General features: G+C 41.7%; 1 protein-coding gene across 1 annotated transcript; it reads right to left on the bottom strand.

Moving 5' to 3' along the window:
- Positions 1-5,718: 5,718 nt before the first annotated feature.
- EMC3 (ER membrane protein complex subunit 3) lies at positions 5,719-24,417 on the bottom strand. The gene is made up of 8 exons (XM_021694910.1): positions 24,071-24,417; positions 16,461-16,518; positions 16,030-16,123; positions 14,412-14,516; positions 13,011-13,092; positions 12,666-12,745; positions 11,409-11,491; positions 5,719-6,937 (listed from the first exon to the last, which is right to left on the bottom strand). The coding sequence occupies exons 1-8, from the start codon at positions 24,223-24,225 to the stop codon at positions 6,809-6,811; spliced, it is 786 nt and encodes a 261-aa protein (XP_021550585.1). The 5' UTR covers positions 24,226-24,417; the 3' UTR covers positions 5,719-6,808.
- Positions 24,418-24,832: the final 415 nt, after the last annotated feature.

The following is a 24,832-nucleotide window of genomic DNA, read 5'->3' as shown; positions in this document are numbered from 1 at the left end:
GAATATGAAGATTTACCTTTTCACATTTCCACGTTTTTCTGTACTGCTTTGATTTATATCATTATTCTACATTTACAACCCTAGAACTGTGAAACAGTGAGTCAGGCTGACTCAAGAGGTGTACTGTGATTACAGTTCTTTGCTAGATGTTCTGTTTTCTCCTGGGGTAGTTCTTGGTTTTTTATTTGTTTAATTTTCTGGGCATCTGTTACTAATTCAGTCTCCTAAATCTTTTCTTGAAATGAAAAACAATCTAAAGATTTGATTTCCCATCAAGATAAGAATACTTTCAAAAAGACTCACAGAATTCTACAGAGAATAAATGGCTTGAAAAATGGGTGGTAGTGGGGGGACCAGTTTAAAAGAGATTTAAGAGACTTAGCAATCAAATGTCCTGTGGGAGCCTTTTGGGATCCTCATTCAAACAATCCAACCAGACAGAGACATTTGAAGATAACAGGAAATTTGAACATGATTGGGTCTTAGAACATACTGAAGAATGTCTAATTAGGTAAAATGATGGCATTGTGGGTTATGTTTTAAAAATTCCTTATTTGTCAGACATACTAGAATATTTTTTCAATACTGTTTTATTTTATAGAGAGGTGTAGGTTCGAGTGGGGGAGGGTCAGAGGGAGAGACGCAGACTCCCTGCTAAGCACAAAGCTGGATGCGGGGCTCGATCTCACAACCCTGAGATCATGACCTGAGTCAAAATCAAGAGTCGGACGCTTAACCACCTGAGCCACCCAGGTGCCCCAACTTACTAAGATATTTATGTGTGGAATAATAGTGTATCTAGGATTTACTTTTAAAACATTAAAAAAAAAAAGTGGGTTTGGGAGATACATGGAAGAATTGGCAAAATATTGAGAATTATTAAAGCAGAGTGGTGGATACATCATTATATTATTCTTTCCACTCTTGGATATGTTTGGAATTTTCCATAATAAAAAATAAGAAATGAAAAAGAAATTCACAAAGAAATGGGAGAAAGGAAAAGGTAGCACAGGGCTGGCTGTGCATTTTGTGAGCTGATTGCAAAAAGGAAATATTTTACTTATTGGGTACTAGCCCATCTCAGAGGAGCATGGATACAGAACCCAGGCTTCTGAACCCTGCTGATCTTCCCAGGCCATTTCCAGGGAGGCAGAGCTAAGAGACCTGGAAGGAAAAGTGGGCGGGTGGGACCAGGGTGAGAGCAGGGGCAGCAGGAGGGGTAGCCGGGCTGGGGGTGAAAGCCCATGAGAGGCTCGGGAACACGCTGGTTGACCTCTGCCTCTGCAGTCAGACTCCGTCTGCAGTCATGAGAGCCTATAGGAGCCTCTCATAGCCATGCTCATGAGAGATCTTGATGTCTGCTGCCAAGAGCTTATGATCCCTGCCCACCGTAACAGCTTTAGTGGGATATAATTCACATACACAAAATTGATCTATTTAAAGGGTACTATGTTGGTGGTTTTTAGTGTATTTACAAAGTTGTACAACTATTACCATTTCCAATTTTAGAACGTTTTCATCTGGCAAAAAGAAACCTGTATCAATTAGCAGTCACTCCCCATTCCCTCCCCCCAGGCCCTGGCAACCACTTATCTATGTTCTGTCTCTGTGGGTTTGTGTATTCTGGACATTTCATAAAACACAGGATCATAAATGTGTTTTTTTTGTGATTGGCTTCCTTCGTTTCATGTGTTTCCAGGGTCATCCCTGTTGTAGGCTGGACCTCATTCTTTCTTATTGCTGTATAACATTCCGCTGTGTGTTCGTACCATGTTATATTTCTTGATCAAGTGATCTATTTATTTTGGACGTTTGGGTCATATCCACTTGTGGCTATTACGAATAACGCTGCTATTAACATTCATGTGTGAGTTTTCATGTGGACGTGCGTTCTCATTTCTCTTGGGTATAGATCTGTTTAGGAGTGGAATTCCTGAGTCGTATGGGAACCTTGTTTAAACTTTTGAGGAGCTGCCAGACTGTTATCCCAAGGTGCTACACCGCTATGATTCCTTTTGACAGATGAGGAGACTGAGGCCCAGAGAAAGCAAGTGTCCTATGCAGAGCTACCACAACCCTGAGTTAGTGCAAAAAAGCAGGAGCCAAGCATGTAAATGGCCGCAGTCCCACCCCACTCTCACCCTGCCACGCCTCCCCCCACTTTTACCCTCTCCATTTCCTGCCCACCAGCAGCCAATCTCTTCACACCAGTCCCCCCCAAAGGCTCCCTGCTGCCACGTCAGGATCAAGTTCATCTCTGAGGGATGACTTACAAGCTGCCATCTGGCCCTGATGCTGCCTCATCTCATGTTTTTGTTTAAACAACTGTATTGAAATCTAGTTCACATACCAGACTGTTCACCCATTTAAAATGTCTAACCCGGGGAGCCTGGGTGGCTCAGTCGGTTAAGCGACTGCCTTCGGCTCAGGTCATGATCCTGGAGTCCCGGGATCGAGTCCCACATCGGGCTCCCTGCTCGGCGGGGGGTCTGCTTCTCTCTCTCCCGCTCCCCCCTCTTGTGCTCTCTCACTCTCTCTCTCTCAAATAAATAAATAAATAAATAAAATCTTTAAAAAAAATAAAATAAAATAAAATGTCTAACCCAACACTCGCCACATCTTTTTGTTCTCCACCCTTCAGGGCCACGCGGGCCTTGTTCTGGTTTTGTGAAAATGCCATCACCCTTGCTTTTGGGCCCTTGCACACAGGCTCCTCTGCCTGGGATAGTCTTTCCTTAGATATTTCCTTGGTTCTGTATATACTTCCTTGTGATCCTTCATATCCTGAGATGATACTTCCACTGGGAAGCCCTCCCTGACCACCCAGGCTGGTCATATGACCTGCAGGACATTCCCACAGCCTCCCCCAGGTCACCCTGTCATGGCACGTGACACAGCAGTCTGAACTCTTAAGGCCTGGGAGTGCAGTATCTGGCACATGATCAGTAAATGAGTGAATAGAAAGATCTGAAAATCTCTAACACGACACCGAGCATATTGTAGAAATCCAGCAAATGTTTGCAGACTTTATTGCCTACTAGGACAGGGGCAATACCTCCTTTTGGTAACATTCCAGACAGTTTGGGTGATTAAAGGGTAAAAATAATTGTTTTTTCTTGCCTGGTACCCCTGCCACTTTCTTCTGGCAACAAAACCCCAGTTTTCCTCTAAGGCATCGCCTCCATCCCACCTTTGGTCCTTACAGTTTAGGTGGGGCTAAACACTTCATAGAATTTGCACGTGACCCGAATCAGGTCTATTACCTGACTTACTGGAAAGTTTCAGAAAGGAGTGTTTTCTTTTCACTGAGCCAGTGTCTCCAGGGGAAGACAGACTGCCTGAGAATAGAAGGAGAGTTGAGGGGTGCCTGGGTGGCTCAGTCGGTCAGGCAGCCGACTCTTGATTTCGACTCAGGTCATGATTTTGGGGTCCTAGGATTGAGCCCTGCATCGGGCTCTGCACTGAGCGGGGAGTCTGTTGTCTCCCTCTCCCTTTGTTCCACCCCCTGCTCGCTCATGCGTGCTCTTTAAAATGGACAAATACATCTTTAAAAAAAAAAAAAGGAGTTGAGGAAGCAACTGAGTCCTGATGACATCATTTGAGAACCTGGATCCAGCTAAACTTGAAGCCAACTGACCCATTTTGGTTATTCAGCCATTTACATTCCTTTTAAAAATTGCTTAAGCCAAGTTGAGTCCCATTTCTGTCATTTGCAACTGCAATATTTCTTTCTTTTTTTTTTTTTAAAGATTTTTATTTATTTGACAGAGAGAGACAGCAAGAGCAGGAACACAAGCAGGGGGAGTGGGAGAGGGAGAAGCAGGCTTTCTGCCGAGCAGGGAGCCCGATGTGGGACTCGATCCCGGGACCCCGGGATCATGACCTGAGCCGAAGGCAGACGCTTAACGACTGAGCCACCCAGGCGCCCGCAACTGCAATATTTCTTACAGTTCGTAATCCTCCATGTTGTTCACTTATACATCTGCCCATCACATTTGGTCCTTTCAACCAAATAAAAGAACCACATAGACTTTGCCCCAAAGTGCAAGTTTACCTACTATTCTCAAATCTAAGTCATCATTATTTTTCGGAGATGTGTTGTACATCTGTCAATATTTAGACTTCCATGCCTGGTACCTTCCACACCATGGTCAGTAAATGGACATGTCAGATTGTCCTAAATGATTTTGAGTGTTAAGTCCAGGTTGATGGGAAAGGTAAGACGCTCATTCAGAAGCATGGCCCAAGTTGGACTCCAGGAAACACCCACAATAAGCACTGTATGCTGAACTTGTGCGCTGATTCCGGGAAGAGCCTGATAAAACAAACTTGGATTTTCCCTTTGACTGGCTGCTGCCAAGGACATGTGCTTTTACCATCAACATGATGGCTGAGAAAGGCCTCACGTTTTATCCACCCAACTTCGCTACAGGGAAAAAGACAAACTTTGTGTGGGTGAAGAGGCAAAATGAAATGCTCTGAGATGCCTCATGGGAAAGAGGGTTACATCACTCAATCAATTACCGCTTGCATTCCAGTCCAACCTATACTTTTTGGTATATACCATACCACTCCCCACTTAGTCTGGGTCCAGCAAATTATGGACATTTTTTTTTTAACATATAACGTATTATTTGTTTCAGAGGTACAGGTCTGTGATTCAACAGTCTTACACAATTCACAGCGCTCACCATAGCACATACCCTCCCCAATGTCTATCACCCAGCCACCCCATCCCTTCCACCCCCCACTCCAGCAACCCTCAGTTTGTTTCCTGAGATTAAGAATTCCTCATATCAGTGAGGTCATATGATACATGTCTTTCTCTGATTGACTTACTTCGCTTAGCATAATTATGGACATTTTATTATTTTTTTAAAAAGATTTTATTTATTTGACAGATACAGCGAGAGCACAAGCAGGGGGAGCAGGAGAAGGAAAGGGAGAAGCAGGCTCCCTGCTAAGCAGGGAGCCTGATGCGGGGCTCCATCCCGGGACTCTGGGATCATGACCTGAGCCTACCTGAGCCAACCTGAGCCGAAGGCAGACACTTAACCATCTGAGCCACCCAGGCACCCCAAATTGTGTACATTTTAATCTGCAGGTCTTTGCTGGTTCTATCTGCTTGGAATGCCCTTCTACACTGCAGAACTCTCTCGAGACCCAGGTCAAAGGTTAACTCCCCTGTGAACCCTTGCTCCTTTAATATTTTAAGCAGCTATTTTAAATATCTTAAAGTCAGGCTTTCTTAGCAGGGGACTGTAGGTCACTATGACTAGGCTTTGGAGATCTATCAACACCCCTGTGTTACCTGGGAATTCTGTGTGTCTTATGCTCATGTGCATTACTCTGGAGGGGAGGGTCAGAGCTTCAGAACCATCAAGTTCTTATGTGTCTCTCTAATGAGTTCCTTGAAGGCAGGGGTCACATCTTTTTTTTTTTTTAAGATTTTATTTATGAGAGAGAGAGAGAGCACTCATGAGCTGGGGGGAGGGGCGGGGGGCGGGGAGAGGGAGAAGCAGACTTCCCGCTGAGCAGGGAGCCTGATGAGGGGTTTCATCCCAGGACCCTGGGACCATGACCTGAGCCGAAGGAGGACGCTTAACAGACTGAGCCACCCAAGCACCCCACATCTTTTTCATCTTTAACTCTTCAGCACTGATCCACAAGACACTTAGAACTGTGGCAGAAGGCTGTTAGTGACCCACAGAGACAACGTTTTATAGGCAGAGAAAACAGAAAGTTTTAATTGCTGGTCAAGAGTTGTTTGTTCTTGATTGCAGCGTTCAACATGCAAATTACATTCACCTCTTGGTACAGAAATGGCGCCCTGCCACTTCCCAGGGACAGTTAATCCAGATGGAATGATTTCCTGGGCCAACCTTCACTACGTGTCTGCCAGCAATTGCCCTTTCTCCCTTCTTACAGCGATATGTAAACTCTCTTATCCAGAGTAACTGGGAAATGAGGTCTTTCGTTCAACTGAGTAGCCATATTCGGTATAGCACTGTTGATCTGTCAACGGATTTGATATCTTCTGAACTCCAGCTCAAGACCTCAGAGATTATGTATCCTATCTTTGATGATCCCAAAGGCACTTGAGAATCCGGCAGTGTCTCAGTGTTGCCGATTTTCACTGGACAGTGTTAAGAGATAGAAGGCTGGCTAAGTCTGTCCTAGCCCTGGGTATTCACTCTGAAAAGAGCTTATCTGAATCAGGTTTTGACCCAATTGCTCTTTATGTCACTCTGTAGGCTCAAAAGGAACAACACAGGGAGCTTTCACTTTGCTCATCCATAGCTCCTAAATTTTCAGTAATGAAAATGTATTATTTGTGTAAAGAAAGTTGTAGAAATACTAACAAAAAATTAAAGGTAAAACACAAGGGGTGTTTGGATCCCAAGAAAACAGGTGTTCACTGTGGTTAGAAGTCAGGCTGACTGTGCTTAATAATTAGGGTATAACTGACAATGCTTTTTCCAAAGACTGAATTTTTGCTAAGTTTTATATATTATTACTAGCTTGAGTATTCCCCCTTTCTTTGACTTTCATTATCAGAGTCACCAGAAGGAAAACGTAAAACATTTTAAAAATAGCCATTTCCGGGTAAGTCATCTAGCACAGACTCCTCAAATGTCTCTAGTTTCAGACATACAGGGGAACCTGGCTCAGATAAGAACACTTCCTGCTGAACACCCTGCCGGCTCATGCATTCTCCTTTTTATTCTGAGAGGCTTCCAGCTCAAACCAAAGTTACAAAGTTAACCGCTACTCTGAGTTCCTGACACAGCAAATCCCTGCGTGGTCTTCAAAAAATAGAGGTCTGTAATTCCTTCTTGAACATGCCTTCGAAGTGGAGGTCTTTGGCCATGAGCTCCTCTTCGACATCATCCAGTGCCCACTGGTGATCCGTCAGCTCCAAAGCTTCCCACTCTGTCTGCAAAGGAAGAAGACACCAGGGAAGGGAGAGAAGGGCTGTTACTAAGAGCAGTGCTGATGTGGCTGGCCAGCGGCTGGATTAAGCTATTTACACGTATAGACTCATTTACTCTATGAGGTAGGGGCTGCCACCTGCCCTGTGCACCCCCGTGCTCAATTTGTAGACAAAGAGAATAAGGCTAAAAAAGGTAAAATAATTTGTCTGAGGTCACTAGAGCTAGTAACTAATTACATTTCTCAAATAGTCTATTAACGCTGATTACTTTTGCCTTTAATTAGTAGGTTTAAAAAAATGCTTTAGAAAAGATAATATGCAATACACATGTTAGCTCATGGCTTTTTAAAAAAATTTTTATTTAAATTCTAGTTAGTTAACACACAATGCAATATTGGATTCAGGAACAGAATTCAGTGATTCATCACTTACATGCAACACCCAGCGCTCATCACGACACGTGCCCTCCTTAATACCCATCACCCATCTAGTCCATTCTCCCACTCACCTCCCTCCATCAACCCTATTTGTTCTCTATCGTTAAGAGTCTCTCATGGTTTGTTTCCCTCTCCCCGCTCCCCATATGTTCGTCTCTTTTGTTTCTTAAATTCCCCGAGTGCAATCATATGGTATTTGTCTTTCTCTGACTGACTTCACTTAGTATAATACATTCTAGCTCCATCCACATCATTGCAAATGGCAAGATTTCATTTTTTGATTGCTGAGTAATATTCCGTTGTGTGTGTGTGTGTGTGTGTATACACACATCTTTATCCATTTGTTTTTTTTTTTAAGATTTTATTTATTTATTTGAGACAGAGAGAGAACAAGAGCAGGGGGAGAGGGGCAGAGGAAGAGGAAGGGCGAGAATCAGACTCCCCACTGAGCAAGGAGTCTGATGTGGGGCTCGATCTCAGGACCCTGGGATCATGACCCGAGCCAGAGGCAGGCACTTAACCAACTGAGCCACCCAGGCGCCCCTCCATTCTTTGTTTAAAAATACAATTCACATACCATAAGCTTCACCCTTGGAATATGTACAATTTAGTGGTTTTTAGTATGTTCACAAAGACCATCACGACTACCTAATTCCAGAACACTTTCATCACCACAAAAAGAAACTGTTTCAAATAGCAGATGCTCCCCATTAAATCCCTCCCCCAACCTCTGGCAACTACCACTTCACTTTCTTTGGATTCATCTATTCTGGATACAATATATGGCTTTTTCTTACTGGTTTCTTTCACTTATGATGTTTTCAAGGTTCCTCCCTGCTGTAGCATGTATCAGTACATCATTCCTTTTTGTTAAATATTCCACTGAACACTTTCATTGACCATACACTGTTATGTATATTCCAAAATGTTTCATTTTGTTCATCTGTTCATAAAATAATGGACATTTGGATTGTTTCTATTCTTGGACTATTAGGAATAGTGCTCTGAACGTTCTTTTTTTTTTTTTAAGATTTTATTTATTCATTTGACAGAGAGAGAGACAGCGAGAGAGGGAACACAAGCAGGGGGAGTGGGAGAGAGAGAAGCAGGCTTCCCGCTGAGCAGGGAGCACAACGCGGGGCTTGATCCCAGGACCCTGGGATCATGACCTGAGCCGAAGGCAGATGCTTAACGACTGAGCCACCCAGGTGCCCCCCCACCTTTTATTTAAAGATTTATTTGACACAGAGAGAGAGAGAGAGCACAAGCAGGGGCAGTGGCAGGCAGAGGGAGAGGGAGAAGCAGGCTCCCAGCAGAGCAGGGAGCCTGATGCAGGGCTCGATCCCAGGACCCTGGGATCATGACCTGAGCTGAAGGCAGATGCTTAACTGACTGAGTCACCCAGGGGCCCCTCTGAACATTCTTGTACAAGTTTTTGTGGGGGCTTAAGTTTTCAATTCCCTTGGATATTTACCTAAGTGCGGCATTGCTGGTCATATGGAAATTATGTTTAGGGGAGGGGGGTGGGAGGATGGGTTAGCCTGGTGATGGGTATTGAGGAGGGCACGTTCTGCATGGAGCACTGGGTGTTATGCACAAACAATGAATCATGGAACACTACATCTAAAACTAATGATGGAATGTATGGGGATTAACATAACAATAAAAATTAAAATAAATGAAAGAAAGAAAGAAAGGAAGAAAAATTCTGTTTAACTTTTTGAGGATAGGCTAAAAACTGCTTTCCAAAGTGGCTGCACCATTACCAGCAAGTAGGATGATTCCAGTTTCTCCACATCCTTGTCAACACCTGTCCATCTTTTTTATTATAGTCACCGAGTGTGAGTCACTGTGGTTTTGATTTGCATTTCTCCAATGGCTAACAATGTTGAGCATGCTTTCATGAGCTTATTGGGTATTTGTATATCTTCTGTGGAGAAATGTTTGTTCAAAACTTTTGCCCATTTTTAACTGGGATGTCTTACTACAGCTGAGTTCTGAGAGTTCTTTATTCTGAATACTAGACCCTTATTAGAGATATGATTTGCAAACATGTTCTCTAATACTATCTTTTCATTTTCTTGATGGTGCCCTTCGAAGTACAAAAGTTTTCATTTTTACAAAGTTCCATTTATTTTTCCTTTGTCGCTTGTACTTTTAGTGTCATGTCTAAGAAGTCACTGCCTAATCCAGCGTCAAACATTTTACACCTACGTTTTCTTCTAAGGGTTTTATAGTTTTAGCTCTTACACCACTTAAAGTTTTTTCTTTTTTTTACTGTGGTAATATATATATAACATAAAATTTGCCACTTTTAACCTTTGTAAGTATACAATTCAATGGCATTAATTATATTCACAATGTTGTGCAACCATCAAGACTATGTATTTCCAAAAATTTTCATCCCCTGAAACAGAAACTCTGTACCCAGTCAGCAGTAAGACTATTCTTTCCCCCACTGAACTGTCTTGGCACCTCTGACAAAAGTCAATTGATCTTAAACGTATGGGTTTATTTCTGACCTCTCAATTCCACTCCACTGACCTATAGATCCTTATGCCAGTACCACCCAGTCTTGATTACTGTAGCTCTGAAGTAGGTTTTAAAATCGGGAAGTGTGAGTCTTCCAACTTTATTCATATTAAAGTTTTTTGGGCTATTCTGGGTCTCTTGCATTTCCATATGACCTTCAGGATCAGCCTGTCAATTTCTGCAGAAAAGGTACGTGGAATTTTGAGAGGGACTGTATTGACTCTGTAGATCAATTTTGGGAGTACTGCCATCTTGACAATATTAAGTCTTCTAATCCATGAACATGGATGTCTTTCCATTCATTCAGGTCTTACCTAATTTCTTTCAGCAAAGCCTTGTAATTTCAGTGTACAAGTCTTGTCTTTCTTTTGTTGAATTTATTTCTAAGTATTTTATTCATTTTGATACTATTGTAAATGGAATTTTTTTCTTTTTTTTTTAAAGATTTTATTTATTTATTTGCCAGAGAGAGAGTGAGAGAGAGAGAGAGTGCGCAATAGTACAAGCAGGAGGGGTGGCAGGCAGAGGGAGAAGTGGCTCCTTGCTGAGCAGGGAGCCCGATGCGGACGCTATCCCAGAGCCCTGGGATCATGACCTGAGCCGATGGTAGATGCTTAACCGACTGAGCCACCCAGGCGTCCCTGGAATTTTTTTCTTAATTTCATTTTCAGATTTTTTATTATCAGTGTATAGAAATACAACTGATTTTTGCATCTTTACCCTGCATCTTCTAAAACCTTGCTGGACTTGTTTGTTAGCTCTACACAGTTTTTCTTGTGGGTTGTTTACAATATTCTATATACAAGACCATGTCATCTGTAAACAGATCATTTCCTTCTTCCTTTCTAATGTGGATGCCTTTTATTTCTTCTTGCCTAACGGCCCTGGCTAATCATCCAGCACAACGTTCAACAGAAGTGGCATGAGTGGATATTCTTATCTTGTTCCTAATCTTAGGGGAAAAGCTGTTAGTGTTTCACCCCTGAGTATGATGTTAGCTGTGGGTTTTTCATAGATGCCTTTCATCAAGATGAGCAAATTCCCTTCTATTTCTAGTTTTTATCATGAAAAATTAGTGAGATTTTGCTGTACAAAAATTATACTGGACTTTACATATTGCAGAATCATTTCATGAAAAGGCTTTAAGTATTGATCTTTTTTTTTTAAATGAAATTTATATCTGATGCCCACAGGGTCCAAAATAGCTCAAAATATCCTAAATGTTTACCTGGTATCTCTGAATGGACTCTTTTACAGCTTCATTTACAGTGTGGATTAAATTTGAGTAAGCGTTTTAAAACTAGGTAAAAGTACCAAGAATCTCCAATTTATTTAACAGCTGACTCTGTCTAAGAAATAAGAAATATGTAAGCAAAAATTCATTTTTACTAAATTTAAATGATGGAACCATACATATCACACTCTCTTCAGGGAACCGGTCTTTAAAGTAACTGTCCGCTAATGCCTTTAGGAGTTTAGTGAAGCTACAGGAGGTGTGAGTGTACCTTGAAAGCTTTGTTGGTGTCTGCGGGCATGGCCATGGCTGCTCCCGTCATCTGCTCCTGCATCATCCGTGACTGGTCCGCAGCTGCAGTATAAGACACACCTATGTGACCGCCGGGGCTCGGCAAGCACCCAGCACCCTCCGGGAAAAACGGTCCTCACGCAACACGGACAGATGCTCAGGAGTGGATGCGAGTACTGCATGACAGATTCCCTGACTGGCCCTCCCACACACTGGCTATGTGACCTAGGGAAAGTCACTTTACCTCTCCTGAAAAGTGGGCATGATAATAACAGAAGGTAACTGAAGGAAGTGCTACACTTTATTTCAAATGTAAACAGTAACTACAGCCACCGAGGCTGTAGTATTTCAAATGTAAACAATAACTATAGCTCAAGCCAAGGTATTGAGCAACTACCTTATGCCAGGTACTTTACTAAGTGCTTTCCATATTCTACCTCATTTACTCCTCACAACAAACTCTGAAGCTAATTATTTAGGTCTCTGTTTTAGGAATGAGCACAGGATTCAAGTGGTTAAGTCACTTGCCCAAGGTCCCAGCCATGAAATAAGAGAGCCAGGATTGGTCCTGGGAAGAACTCTAGTCAATGAACTAACTGGTCAAACCAGGCCTTGTTTCAGCTTCAGTTTACAGGCTTACATTACTGGTACTGGATTCCTCACAGGAGGCTTTCAGACTTTAGGGAACTAAATATTGCCCCCATGATTTCCAGGGAGAATTCAGATCTTCAGTTGACCCTGGAATTTTTTTTTTTTTTTTAAGATTTTTTTATTTATTTGACAGAGGGAGACACAGCAAGAGAGGGAACACAAGCAGGGGGAGTGGGAGAGGGAGAAGCAGGCTTCCTGCAGAGCAGGGAGCCTGATGCGGGGCTCGATCCCAGGACTCTGGGATCATGACCTGAGCCGAAGGCAGACGCCCAATGACTGAGCCACCCAGGTGCCCCTGGAATTTTTTTTTTTAAAGATTTTAAATAGTCTCTACACCCAGGGTGGGGCTTGAACTTACAGCCCTGAGATCAAGAGTCGCATGCTCCACCGACTGAGCCAGTCAGGCTCCCTGACCCTGGAATTTTTAAGACTCTTGCAGAATACCTCAGAAACTTTAGAAGTTTAGGGAGTAAAGCATGGTATTTGACTATGCTAACAAACATAACAGCCTACAGGAGTTTTCTGGCCCTGGCATGGGTGATTGTCTATCAAAGTATTTGCTTATTAAACCCAACATGCTTCTTACCATTATCTTGGCCCAGAATCAGAGAGTAAATGCTCCGAAGCCCAAAGACATTGAGGAAGTACCAGGATGCAGAACTCACCCTAGGAAAGCAAAAGTGAAACAACATAGTAGTTATTTTAGAATTAACAGAGTTCACACTTTTCTATCACCCAAAGAGTATATAAAGAAATTACTTGGGGTAGGCTAAAAGTTGTCATAATCCACCCATGGCATTTTCAGTGGAGTTTCAATGAGAAAAACCAAAAATCTATTCCAGTGAAGTATGCAAATTGGAAATCCTGTTCTTTAAGAGATATCGGTTTTAGATTTTGTTTTGTGTTTTTATAAAGGAAAGAAAGTTCTTACCAGGATGCATCTAATGTGAGTAGTTCAATTCCCTGTTGCAGCATAGGCTTAAAACGGAGAGTCAGTGGAAATGGGACCTTGGCTGCAGAAAAGAGAGAGAAAGTTTACAATCTTTCCTTGCTGTTTTTAGAACAGTTTAAGCATGAATGCATGTAATCCTTCCCTGAGGAGGTGGAAACTCTGTACCATACAGTTTGAAAATGATTTCTACCAGGAAATTTGTGTCAATTTCTGAAAAAAAAATAACAGTCAAATGTCACTCTGTTATAGTTCCTTGAACTCCAGCTTCTCTATTGCTTAACAACAGGGACTCTGGCTGCGTTATGACTTAAAATTAGAAAAGAAACTTGCACTAAACTGTTAAACCCAAAGTGGAATATATACATATATTGAACTACATTCCTGAGAAATGAAATTGATTCAAAACAAATTATAAACAAATAGACAAACAACTCACTGTAATACTTAGAAAATGAAGTCAAAATAGAAACATGCTGGGGTGCCTTTGTGGCTCAGTCGTTAAGCATCTGCCTTTAGCTCAGGTCATGATCCCAGGGTCCTGCTTGGCAGGAAGCCTGCTTCTCCCTCTCCCACTTCCCCTGCTTGTGTTCCCTCTCTCGCTGTGTCTAGCTCTGTCAAATAAATAAAATCTTAAAAAAAAAAAAAAAAAATAGAAACATGCTTCCCTTCATCTACTTAACTAGAATTAATTTTGGATACAAACGAGCAAGCCATTCACTTAAGTTCCTATTTGTAAAAAAGCATCCACATTGGGTGCCTGGGTGGCTCAGTTGGTTAAGCGACTGCCTTCGGCTCAGGTCATGATCCCAGGGTCCTGGGATCGAGTCCCACATCGGGCTCCCGGCTCAGCGGGGAGCCTGCTTCTCCCTCTGACCCTCGCCCCTCTCATGCTGTTTCTCGCTCGCTCGCTCTCAAATAAATAAATAAATAAAATCTTTAAAAAAAAAAAAAAAGCATCCACATCATGAACTAATGATGAGTTTGGGATAAGAGCCATAACATCATGGCATGTTAATTTTTTTTCAAAGAATGTGATTAGTTTCCAGGGCACCTGGGTAGCTCAGTTGGTGAAGTGTCTGCCTTTGGCTCAGGTCAAGATCTCAGGGTCCTGGGACATGTTGGGCTTCCTGCTCAGCAGGGAGCCTGCTTCTCTCTCTCCCTCGCCCTGTGCCCCTCCCCCTGCTCATGCTTGCTCTCTCATGCTCTCCCTCTCTCAACTAAATACCATCTTAAAAAAAAAAAAAGACTGTGATTAGTTTCCAATAGAGGATATGGGACCCGTTATTTTAGTGTCTCAGCAGCACTTGGATTTCTCTGAACAGGGATATGGGAAAGGATCACAGATAAGTGAACCTGAAGTCTTCCAGGTCTGTAACTTACTTGTGACAAAGCCTGAGAAAGTCATGTTGATCCATCCACCAATGAGAATCATAGGGAGCACATTTGTTACATTGCCTTTCATCATGTCTGTGAGCATAGTGGGATCTATGACAAAAACAAGAGACCACAACATTTTACCATTGTTGGCAGGGACTTCTCCCTGATTTTCTATAAATATTTAATTTACATGATCATTAAATACAAGTTCACTGTAAAAAATTCAAATGACTTGGAAACATAGGATGTAGACAGTTTCTCTGAGCCCACTCTGAATACTTTTAACTGTTTGTTGCATATCCTTCCATCTTTATACATATGTGTATAAATATGCATGTATGTGTATACACACAACAGTTTCTATATATACACAATGAAGGGATATTATGCTTACTAATCTGCTTCCTAATTTTAAAAAAGTAAATATATTGTAAATGGTATTTTCACATTGGTATATCTCTCTCACTATTTTCATGTGTGCATAGGAATCTACTATGTGGTCACACTTACTACTTTTGGATGGACCTATAGATTGTTCCTGTCAGATTGTCCTTCAACAATAGCGAGAGGGCCTAACTTCCCATGACTTTGACAGTAGCAGCTTTGTGAAGCTTTCAATCTTTGCCAGTTTAATGGTCTAAAAAGGACATCTTGGGGGTGCCTCGGTGGCTCAGTTGCTTAAGCATTGACTCTAGATTTTGGCTCAGGTCATGATCTCAGGGTCATGTGCTTGAGCCCTACACTGGGCTCTGTGCTCTGTGGGGAGTCAGTTCGAAATTCTCTCTTTAGCTCCTTCTGCTTCTATCCCCCAACCCCTACCACGTGTGTGCACATCTCTCTCTCTCTCTCTCAAATAATTAAATCTTAAAAAAAAAAAAACTTAAAAGGATATCTTGTTCTAATTTGCATTCCGTGGATTTTAGTGAAGTCAAATATCTTCATACACAAATTGGTCTTTTGTTTCTTGTGGGTTTTCTAAAAGACTTATTAAAATCAATTGCTGTACCTTCTGTCTGGGTTTCTTACCTAGAGAAATGAGTATTAAAATGAGAGGACAGCCAACACAGAATAAATTATTTTGTTTTACTTTAAAAGTGCTGTATTTTTTCACATGACTAGGGTCAGTGGAAGTAAGAAATCTGTTAGAGCAAAAACTGTAGGGTGGGCCAAGCAACCATGTCTGACTAAGAAATGGCTGGCCTAGGGAAGTGGTTAAGAGCTCCTCCTCTTTCAGACAGAAGCTGGGTGGCCATCTGTCAGCAACGGGATCCAGGCACTGGGTAGGAGCTGGGACTGGGATGCTTTTCCAACTGTGCTCTGCAGAGCCCTGGGTCCTGAGGAACAGCAAAGGGAAGAGACAAAGGGACGATGGCTCTAGCTTTCTCACCCCCCAGCCAAGGGCTCTTTTTTTTTAAATCCACTTTATACATTGGGGTTCCCAGATGATTTATTTGAAAAAGAGAGCTCCACTTGTATAGATCCCTATACTAGACGATCTCTAAGGCCCCTGAGATTATTCTCTCATACAATTTAACATTTAAATAAATTCACATCCTCCCTGCCCTCCCCCCAACTCCTGTTAAGAATCTTCCTTAAAGATGACAGAAGGGAGTAAACATACCAGTCATAGGAGAAGGAGGCACTACCTTCCTTTTAGTTTTTTTGAAAAATCCATCCTCTGGGTTGTTGAAGTAATATTTTCGTGTCAAGAAAGACTAGTAGAAAAGAGAGCTTTTTAAGTCTTAAAACTGTGACATAGCAAGTTGTCAAATTATTCCCCAGAGGTTTAGTCAGAAGGCCCTTGGAATAGGCTGTTACACTCAGAGCTGGCCACCTACTTGGCAGCCAACCTGACACTTTAGCTGAGTCACATTTAAAAACAATTTCCTAAGAAGGGCAAGGTCACAATGACAGCAGATATCACTAGGCCACAGCTTAATTACAGATTTGCCAAACTTCAGCTTTCCCCAAAGAGTCCCCTCATTAAACATTCAGATATCTACTGCCCTCAACAGTGAGTCATGGAGCTTTCAATAAAAGATAAATGAGTACCTGTTTGGGAATGTATTTTCCATTTTCCCTGAGGACTCTGCTCCGAATTAGGACTTGACTGAAAAATACAACCAAGACAATGAGATTTTTAAAAGCGAAACACTAGAAGAAAATGAGAGAATAAGAGTGGAAGACCTATTTAAATACAAGAGAGAACCTATTTGGCAACAGTCCTGTGGGGACACTTTTCAAAATACAAGTGTCCTTAAAACCAATATAACATATTTAACCCAAAAATCAGGTCTTCAAAAAAGAAGTCACTATGTTTATGAACAAAAGATTTCTGAGGAAGGCACATTTGGAACATCACACTCAGCTTTTTCTTACTTTTTAAGAAGCTAAGAAGGAACTTTCTCTGTGTGAAAAAAGTAATAGTTGGATGCTCCTCAGAAGATCTGGGGGCAGGAGGAGGGAGGAAGGGTGAGGATAAAAGAAAGAACTTCTAAAACCCCACAGAGAAATGAGTACAGGATTTGACAGGGTTGTTCCCTGACAGACAACAAATAGAAATTCCAGCAGGATTCAGACCGTTAGTAAACTCTCAATAAACATTTACTGAATTAATAAATTATTTGGTGATATCTGACTATAATTGATCATTAAAGATAACAGAGTGCGATGAAAGTAGGTGGTGCTAAGATACAGATGCCAAACAGAACAGAGATCAAAATACCAATGTTTGCTAGGTTTTCAAAGTTGTTTTAATGGGGGCGGCGGGCACCTCCTTAAGTTCATGGAAATACTTCTTGAAAAGTGAAAAAAAATGCAGATAGAAAGGAACATAAAAGCCGTGCTTGGTTTTCTCTCTACTCCTTAGTATAAACCACCTGCTCTAATCAGGGTCCCCTTGTCACCTTATGCATATTCTAGCCTTTCCACGTACTGGGAATGCTTTAGTGCCCCTCTCCTTCACGAGTTCTGCCCCATCATACCGTAACACCTTCTTTAAGCCCTGCCTTCTCCATGAAACTCTGCCTGGGGCCCTCATGAAATTCTCTCTGGTCTTCCTCCTCTTGACCTCGTTGTACTGTACAGTTGACTGCTCTATACACAGGCCTACAGAGGTGACATGCAATATGTTCTGTCCCTGGGAGCTAGTCTAAAGGTACTCCAAGTGTGGCCTATGTACCAGTGCTGGTCTGTGACGAGGTTAAGCGCAGATATTGAGAGTAAGGGTTTAGAAACGTTTATAATAATTTGGTATTTCCACAACATCCAAATAAATATGTACTACAGTATTTTACAAAAGCATCAGTCTGATAGATTGGAAATAAAAAAAAAAACACCAAAAAACTGGTCCTTCATCACTGATGGTTTAGGCAGCATTGGGTCTAGAGTAATGGGTAAAAATTTAAGCTCTGGAGTTGAACAGATGGGTTCAAATCCTGGCTCTGCCACTCATTAGGTATGTGATCTTGGCTGAGTCATTTAAATTCCCCATGCCTCCTTTCATATTCTGCACAATAACAGATTTGTTCTCATTGGACAAATACCTCTTGAGCTTCTGAATGCCATGTACTATTAGGTGACATGAACAACAGTGATCAAAAAGCAAATATCTCGGGGTGCCTGGGTGGCTCAGTCATTAAGCGTCTACCTTCAGCTCAGCTCATGATCCCAGGGTCCTTGAATGGAGCCCCACATCGGGCTCCCTGCTCAGCGGGAAGCCTGCTTCTCCCTCTCCCACTCCCCCTGCTTGTGTTCCCTCTCTCACTGTGTCTCTGTCAAATAAATAAATAAAATCTTAAAAAAAAAAAAAAGCAAGTATCTCAGGGCACTTGGGTGGTTTAGTCAGTTAAGTGGCCGACTCTTGATTTTGGCTTAGGTCATGATCTCAGGGTCCTGGGATCAGGTCCTTCATCGGGCTCTGCACTTGGGTGGGGGGAGCGTGCTTGAGGATTCTCTCCTTCTCCCTCTGCTCTCTCTCTCTCTCTCAAGTAAATAAATCTTAAAAAAACAAACAAACCAAATATCTTATGAAAATTAACGTCTAGTGGGAGAGAAAGACACTGATTACATAACCACAGTAATAAATGTGAAATTCACCTATTATGTCCTAGGAAAGAGAGATGGATGGTATGGTGGGAGTATACAATATGGGGATTTGACCACGTCTAGGAAGTCAAGATCTGGGAAAAAGCTTTGATGATGATGCATGACTATATTGGAATCTTAAGGACAACTAGAGATTACCTTGGCAAAGTGCTGGAGGGAACAGCATGGGCAAAAGCCCTACAGCAGGCATAAAGACTATGTCTCTGGAGAACCTGAGAAAAGGCCACATGGCTAGAGGAAAGAGAACTACAGAAAACATGGTGAAAATGAGACTTGAGAGACGTGCAAGAGACATACTATATATGGCCACATGCATCCCAGTGTATTTTTTTTAATCGTAGTAAAAAATACATAACATAAAATTTATCACTATAATCCTATTTAAACACACAGTTCAGTAGTACATATACAAACACAAACACAATGGAATATTAGCCACGAGAAAGGAGATCCTGCCCTCTGCAACAACATGGTTGAAACTTGAGGGCATTATGCTAAGTGAAATTAGCCAGAGAAAGACAAACACTGTATGATCTCACTTTTATTTGGAATCTTTAAAAAAAAAAAAAAGTCAAATTAATAGAAACAGAAAGTAAACTGGTGGTTACTGGGGGATAAGGGAGATAGGGAGATGCTGACCAAAAGATACAGTTATAAGATGACTAAACTCTGGGGGCTTAACATATAGTACAGTGACTATAGTCAACAGAACTGTATAATATACTTGAAATTTATTGAGAGTAGACCTTAAGCATTCTTGTGAGGTGATACATATGTTAATTAACTGGATTGTGGCAATCAATTCAGAAAGTATATATATGTCAAACTGTCACATTGCTACAAAATGTATTGAAATGTGACACATGCTATAACATTGGATGAGCCTTGAAAACATTATGCTAAGTAAAATAAGAAGGCACAGAGGGACAAATATTGTATGATTCCACTTACATAAGGTACCACTCTAAGTCAAATTCATAGAAACAGAAAGTAGAATGCTGGTTGCAGGAACTGGGTGGAGAAGAGATGGGGAGTTATTACTTAATATGTTCAAAGTTTGGGATGACGAAAATACTTTGGAAGTGAATGATGGGGATGTGTGCACAACAATATACTGACTGAGAATATACTTATTGCCACTGAATTGTACACTTAAAAATAGTTAAAAAAAAAAAAAAAAGAGTGGGGCACCTGGCTGGCTTCATTGGTGGAATGTGTGACTCTTGACCTCAGGGTTGTGAGTTCGGACCCCATGATGGGTATGGAGAGTACTTTAAAAAAAAAAAAAAAGGAGCAAAAGGGAAATACTGAAGATTTTAAGCTGAGTTCTTCATATATATCATTTCATTTAAAGTGATTACCACGGCATGTAGCATATCCTAAGCACTAGATTAAAGGTATCTATTATTTTTATTTTGCATGTTTTGTCAGTTGGACTGAAAATCCCTGAGAGTAGGGTCTTGGCCTTGTCATATCTTGTATCCTATAGCATATGGTACAGTGCAGAGTGCATGGTAGATCATCAGTAAAAACTTGTTCACTGTGGATAATAATTCAGGTCTTCTTCAGGCACTGTAATCAACAGAAATTCAGCTACATCTCCTATATTTTCACTGCTGAGCAATTTTGTAGAACTGGGATTGAGAACCATGACCTTGAGGCATTTCAACCCTAAATCAAGGCAAGCTTAAATTATCCTGTATATTCTAAACACTCAGTTTCTCTGAGGTCTGCAGATGCTACAAGAAATTTTTAATTTTGCATTTCCATTTCTATTACTCTTGAAAAATAAGTTCTTATACTGGTTATAAAGATAAAGCTCTTTTGCATTGATAATTTGCAAGTGAAAGACATTTTCTTAAAAGAAAGCTTTAGTTTTTGTTTTTTTTTATTTAAGTAGGCTCCACACCCACTCTAACATCAAGACCTAAGCTGAGATCAAGAGTCAGATGCTTAACCAACCTGGCCACCCAGACACCCCGAAAGCTTTAGTTTTTAAAGTTGGTATTTCTCAAATTCGAGTTTAATCATATATTAAAGACCTGAGTTTGTTTTTTTCCTTTCCTAAGAGTCAGTCTATTCTTTGAGCTTGAGCACCATTTTTTTCATTCTATCCCCAACTATGGTCTAATATATTTTCTTCATTTATCTTTCAGTTTTGGTTTAATATATTTTAGAAAAATTTAATAAGTTTTGAGGCACCAAAAGCTTAATAATTTATGAAACCAAACATTCCATTTTGCGATCATTCAGGCTAATGGAAACTTATACTATATTTAGAGGAATGTTTTACAATCAGAAAACGTTTTGACTTGGTTTTTTGGCAGGTTCAGAACCATGTGCTCAGCATTCTATCCAAGTTCACAGGATGACTTGGTGGGGTACCGTAACACCATGTTGGAACTGGCATGATCCAGACATCTCACATAAAGGAACAATTATGACTAGAGAGGTTCTCCATGGAGGTGGTACTGCCCTCTAGGGGACTTCTGGAAATCTGTGGAACTTTTTTGATTGTCAAAATGATGGGGTAGAGAAGAAAGAGAATGTAACTCATTTGTTAGGGGTAAGGGATGCTAAGTATTCCTCAATGCTGGAGACAGTTGTGCAATTCAAAGAACCATCTCATGTCTCACACTACTTTTGAATATCTCACTGAATTGCTTTTAATTATCTGAGCCTCAAACCTAATTCCATCTTTTTTTCCACAGGGAAGGAAGAAGTGATTTTTATATATATTCAATTTCCAGGTATGCAACCAAGTATATATAGGGAAAATTGCACTTTGTTTTGTTCAGAACTTTATCAAGTGTAGTTCCTCATTTAGTAAAATCACATCCAAAACCGCACTGCCTTCTGTAATATCTAAGTAGCGAATACTGTATCAGCCTAGAGTCGAACCTGTTCCAATTAAGGTGATTTTATAGTGAGGTGCATGCTTTGACTTTTGCATTGCACTTTTTTTTTTTAAGATTTTATTTATTTAACACACAGAGAGAGAGAGCGAGGGCAGGAACACAAGCAGGGGCAGTAGGAGAGGGAGAAGCAGGCTTCCCGCGGAGCAGGGAGCCCGATGTGGGACTCGATCCCAGGACCCTGGGATCATGACCTGAGCCGAAGGCAGACGCTTAACGACTGAGCCACCCAGGCGCCCTTGCATTGCACTTTTGAGGACCACTGTGAACAAGTATTTATGAAATAGAAATTAAATTATTTTTCTTTTATTTCTCCTTATTGTCACAACTAGGGCATTATGTTGTTTTTATTGAAGTACTGTTGACACACAATGTCACATTAGTTTCAGGTGTACAAAATAGTGATTTGACAACTCTATACATTATGGTGTGCTCATACGTGTGGCTACCATATGACACCATACAACGCTATTACACTATCATTGACTATACTCTTATCTATCCCCCTATCTCCCTCCTCTCTGGCAACCATCAGTTTGTTCTCTGTATTTATGGGTCTGTTTCCACTTTTGTTTGTTTTGTTTTTTAGATTTCACATATAAGTGAAATCATATGGTAATTGTCTTTCTCTGTCTGACTTATTTCATTTAGCATACAGTAGCCTCTAGGCCCATCCATGTTGTTGCAAATATTATGTTGTGGGTTTTTTTTAAGTATTTTTATTTATAGAGTGCATGAACTGTGAATTTCATCTTGGTTTAGAAAAAGGAGCTGTGGGGACGCCTGGGTGGCTCAGTCAGCTAAGCATCTGCCTTCGGCTCAGGTCATAATGCGAGGGCCCTGGGATAGGGTCCCACATCAGGCTCCTTGCTCAGCAGGGAGCCTGTTTCTCCCTCTGCTTGCCACTCCCCTTGTTTGTGCTTGCTCTCGCTCTCTGACAAATAAATAAAATCTAAAAAAAAAGGGGGGGGAACTATGGGTGTGATATCATTCAGAAACATCACTCTGAAATCACATAGTGAACCAAGAGCAGAAAACTGTGGCAGAGAATCTATGACAGCAGCAATTGTGGTCAAGAGAATTTAACTTGGGGAGTGAGACTGATCTGAGTTCAAGTACAGGCACAATATTTTACAATTTTGGTTATTTTGGGTTAATTTCTCTGGCTTTCTTTTCTTCAACTGTAAAAATGAGTTCAGGATATTCTAACTTGGTGTGATTGTGAGGATAAAATGAGAACAATTTATTGGTGTCAATAAATAAATGCTAAATATCTGAGCTCTCTTCACATTACATCTTTTTATAGCCTTCCTTTCTGTGGTGAACGGACTTCAGGTCTCTCCAGGAGGTTGGTTCTCATCAGTTCTGGAACTGATGCCACAGAAAAATAATTGAAGTGGCCCCTGTGGTGTTGTGGAAAGAACTCCAGACTTGGGAACCAGAAAATTTGCCCTCAAATCCTGAATGTCATCATGTGTGACCATGGAACCTCTTAAGCCTCAGTTTCTATAAAATGGGACAGCAGCATCTATCTCATAAGAGTTGCTCTGAATTTTAAATAAGTTAATGAATGTAAGTGCTTAGCTTAGTGCCTGGCATAGAATAAGTGCTTAATAAATGTTTATTATTATTTTTATATTATTCTCAGCCTAATTGGGAAGCACAACTGAAAATGATAAAGCAGTGCTTCCCAAACTTCAGTCATTCTCATTCCATGGTTATGATTTTTGCTTTATTCACTAGCACCTGTACTATTAAAAACTTAGTGTTTTTTACATATCAACTTTTTCTACTTATGTAAGTTTTAAAATAAATCTTTAAGTTGCCAGCCAATGGAAAACCAGTATTAGTTGCCACAAATAGAAACTTAACATAAACACAATAAAAACAAAACATAATTAAAATTTTAGTAAGATACTGTTGCCTGTGGAAAGTTCTAAGCCGGAAGCTTGCTCTTTCTTAAAATGGAAGATTAATGAGTGATAGCGAAGTGTTAAAGACACAGCACCATTTCCCTGAGATGATCTCTGAAAATAATCACAATGATTGACTGGAAAATGTTTTTTATTTTTATTTTTTATTTTAATATGGAGGGGGCACAAGTCTAGATACCTAAAATGATCTCAAATTACCTCTCTCCACAGGTAAATACTGTAATGAAACACATGAGGAACAAGTTGCCTCCACTCCTGAAGGAGAAATGGTAATTACAATCCCTCACATTTCTATGGCAATTTTACATTTGCATCGTACTTGGATACTTAGTATCTCAGCTGACCACCACAGTAGTTTGGTAAAACGAGTAGCGTAAACACACCCACCTCATATACAGTTCATAGATAAGAGGGTTGGCAACTGGCCTAACAACAGCAACAATTTTTTGGAGCACTTAATACATCCCAAGCCCTGTGCTAAAGGCTTTGTAGGCTTCATTTAAAATTTAATCCCCACACCTGCTCTATGAGGCATCTCCTGTTACCCTCATTTTACAGATGGCTAAAGTGAAACACAGAGGTAACACTGGCAAGGTCACCCAGCCAGTGGGGGCGCGATGTCAACCCGGACAAACTGACAATACCCCTGTACTTTCTTGCCCAAGGTCACGGGGGAGTGAGGCCGACGGAGAGGGAAGGCGCTGACCTGTCGGAGACTTGTTCCTGGGTGAGCTTCTTGTCGCTCTGCAGCAGGATGGACACGTAGTGGCGGATCATACCCACAAAGAAGGTGATGATAACGATGGGTAGGACCACCCAAAGGCGGATGTTAGAGTCGAGCAGCAGCTCCGGCCCCGCCATCTTCACAGAGAGCCGGCTCCCATACGCTGTAGTCGGGTTTCTCTTCCCCCGGGGCGCGAAAGCCCCTCTATGATTTCGCCTATGGGCCTTGTCACGCCTCTCAGTCTAGCTGGCCCGGGGCCCTACTCCAGCTTTGGCTCTCGCGCACTGCCCCCAGCCGGGCCACCCGGCCGCCCACTTCCGGCGCGGAAGTTTAGCGTCACGGCGAGGCGCGCCTCGGTGACGTCGGCGTGGCGTCGGCGTGGCGTCTCCGGGCGGGAAAGTCGAAAACGAGGGACGGCGACGGCTTCTCGGTGGGTGAGTGAAGCTGCGGTCGTCGTCTCTTGAGGCCCCGCGCCACTGTGGCCTGGTCGCTGGGCCCCGGCCGAGCTCGGCCTTTCCTTCTGGGAGTCCGCGCCCCGAACCTCGGCCTCCTCATCTGCCCTGTTGTGGGATAATCCCCCCAGGTACCTCCGTGCGTCGTTAAAATGACAAAATGAGAAGGGCTGTTACCCTCAACTCCTTTCCAAAAGACCTGGTCCAGACAGTCGGCCCCACCCACCAGGCTTTCAGGCTTCTTTGGGAAGGGGCCGTGTTATGGGCTTGTGCCCTGAAGTCAGACGGCCCT

This window comes from Neomonachus schauinslandi, chromosome 1 (genome assembly GCF_002201575.2).
Source record: "Neomonachus schauinslandi chromosome 1, ASM220157v2, whole genome shotgun sequence".
In the NCBI taxonomy this organism is placed as follows: Eukaryota; Metazoa; Chordata; class Mammalia; order Carnivora; family Phocidae; genus Neomonachus; species Neomonachus schauinslandi.
The sequence above is the reverse complement of the archived record's forward strand: the minus strand, read 5'-3'. Positions and strand labels throughout refer to the sequence as shown.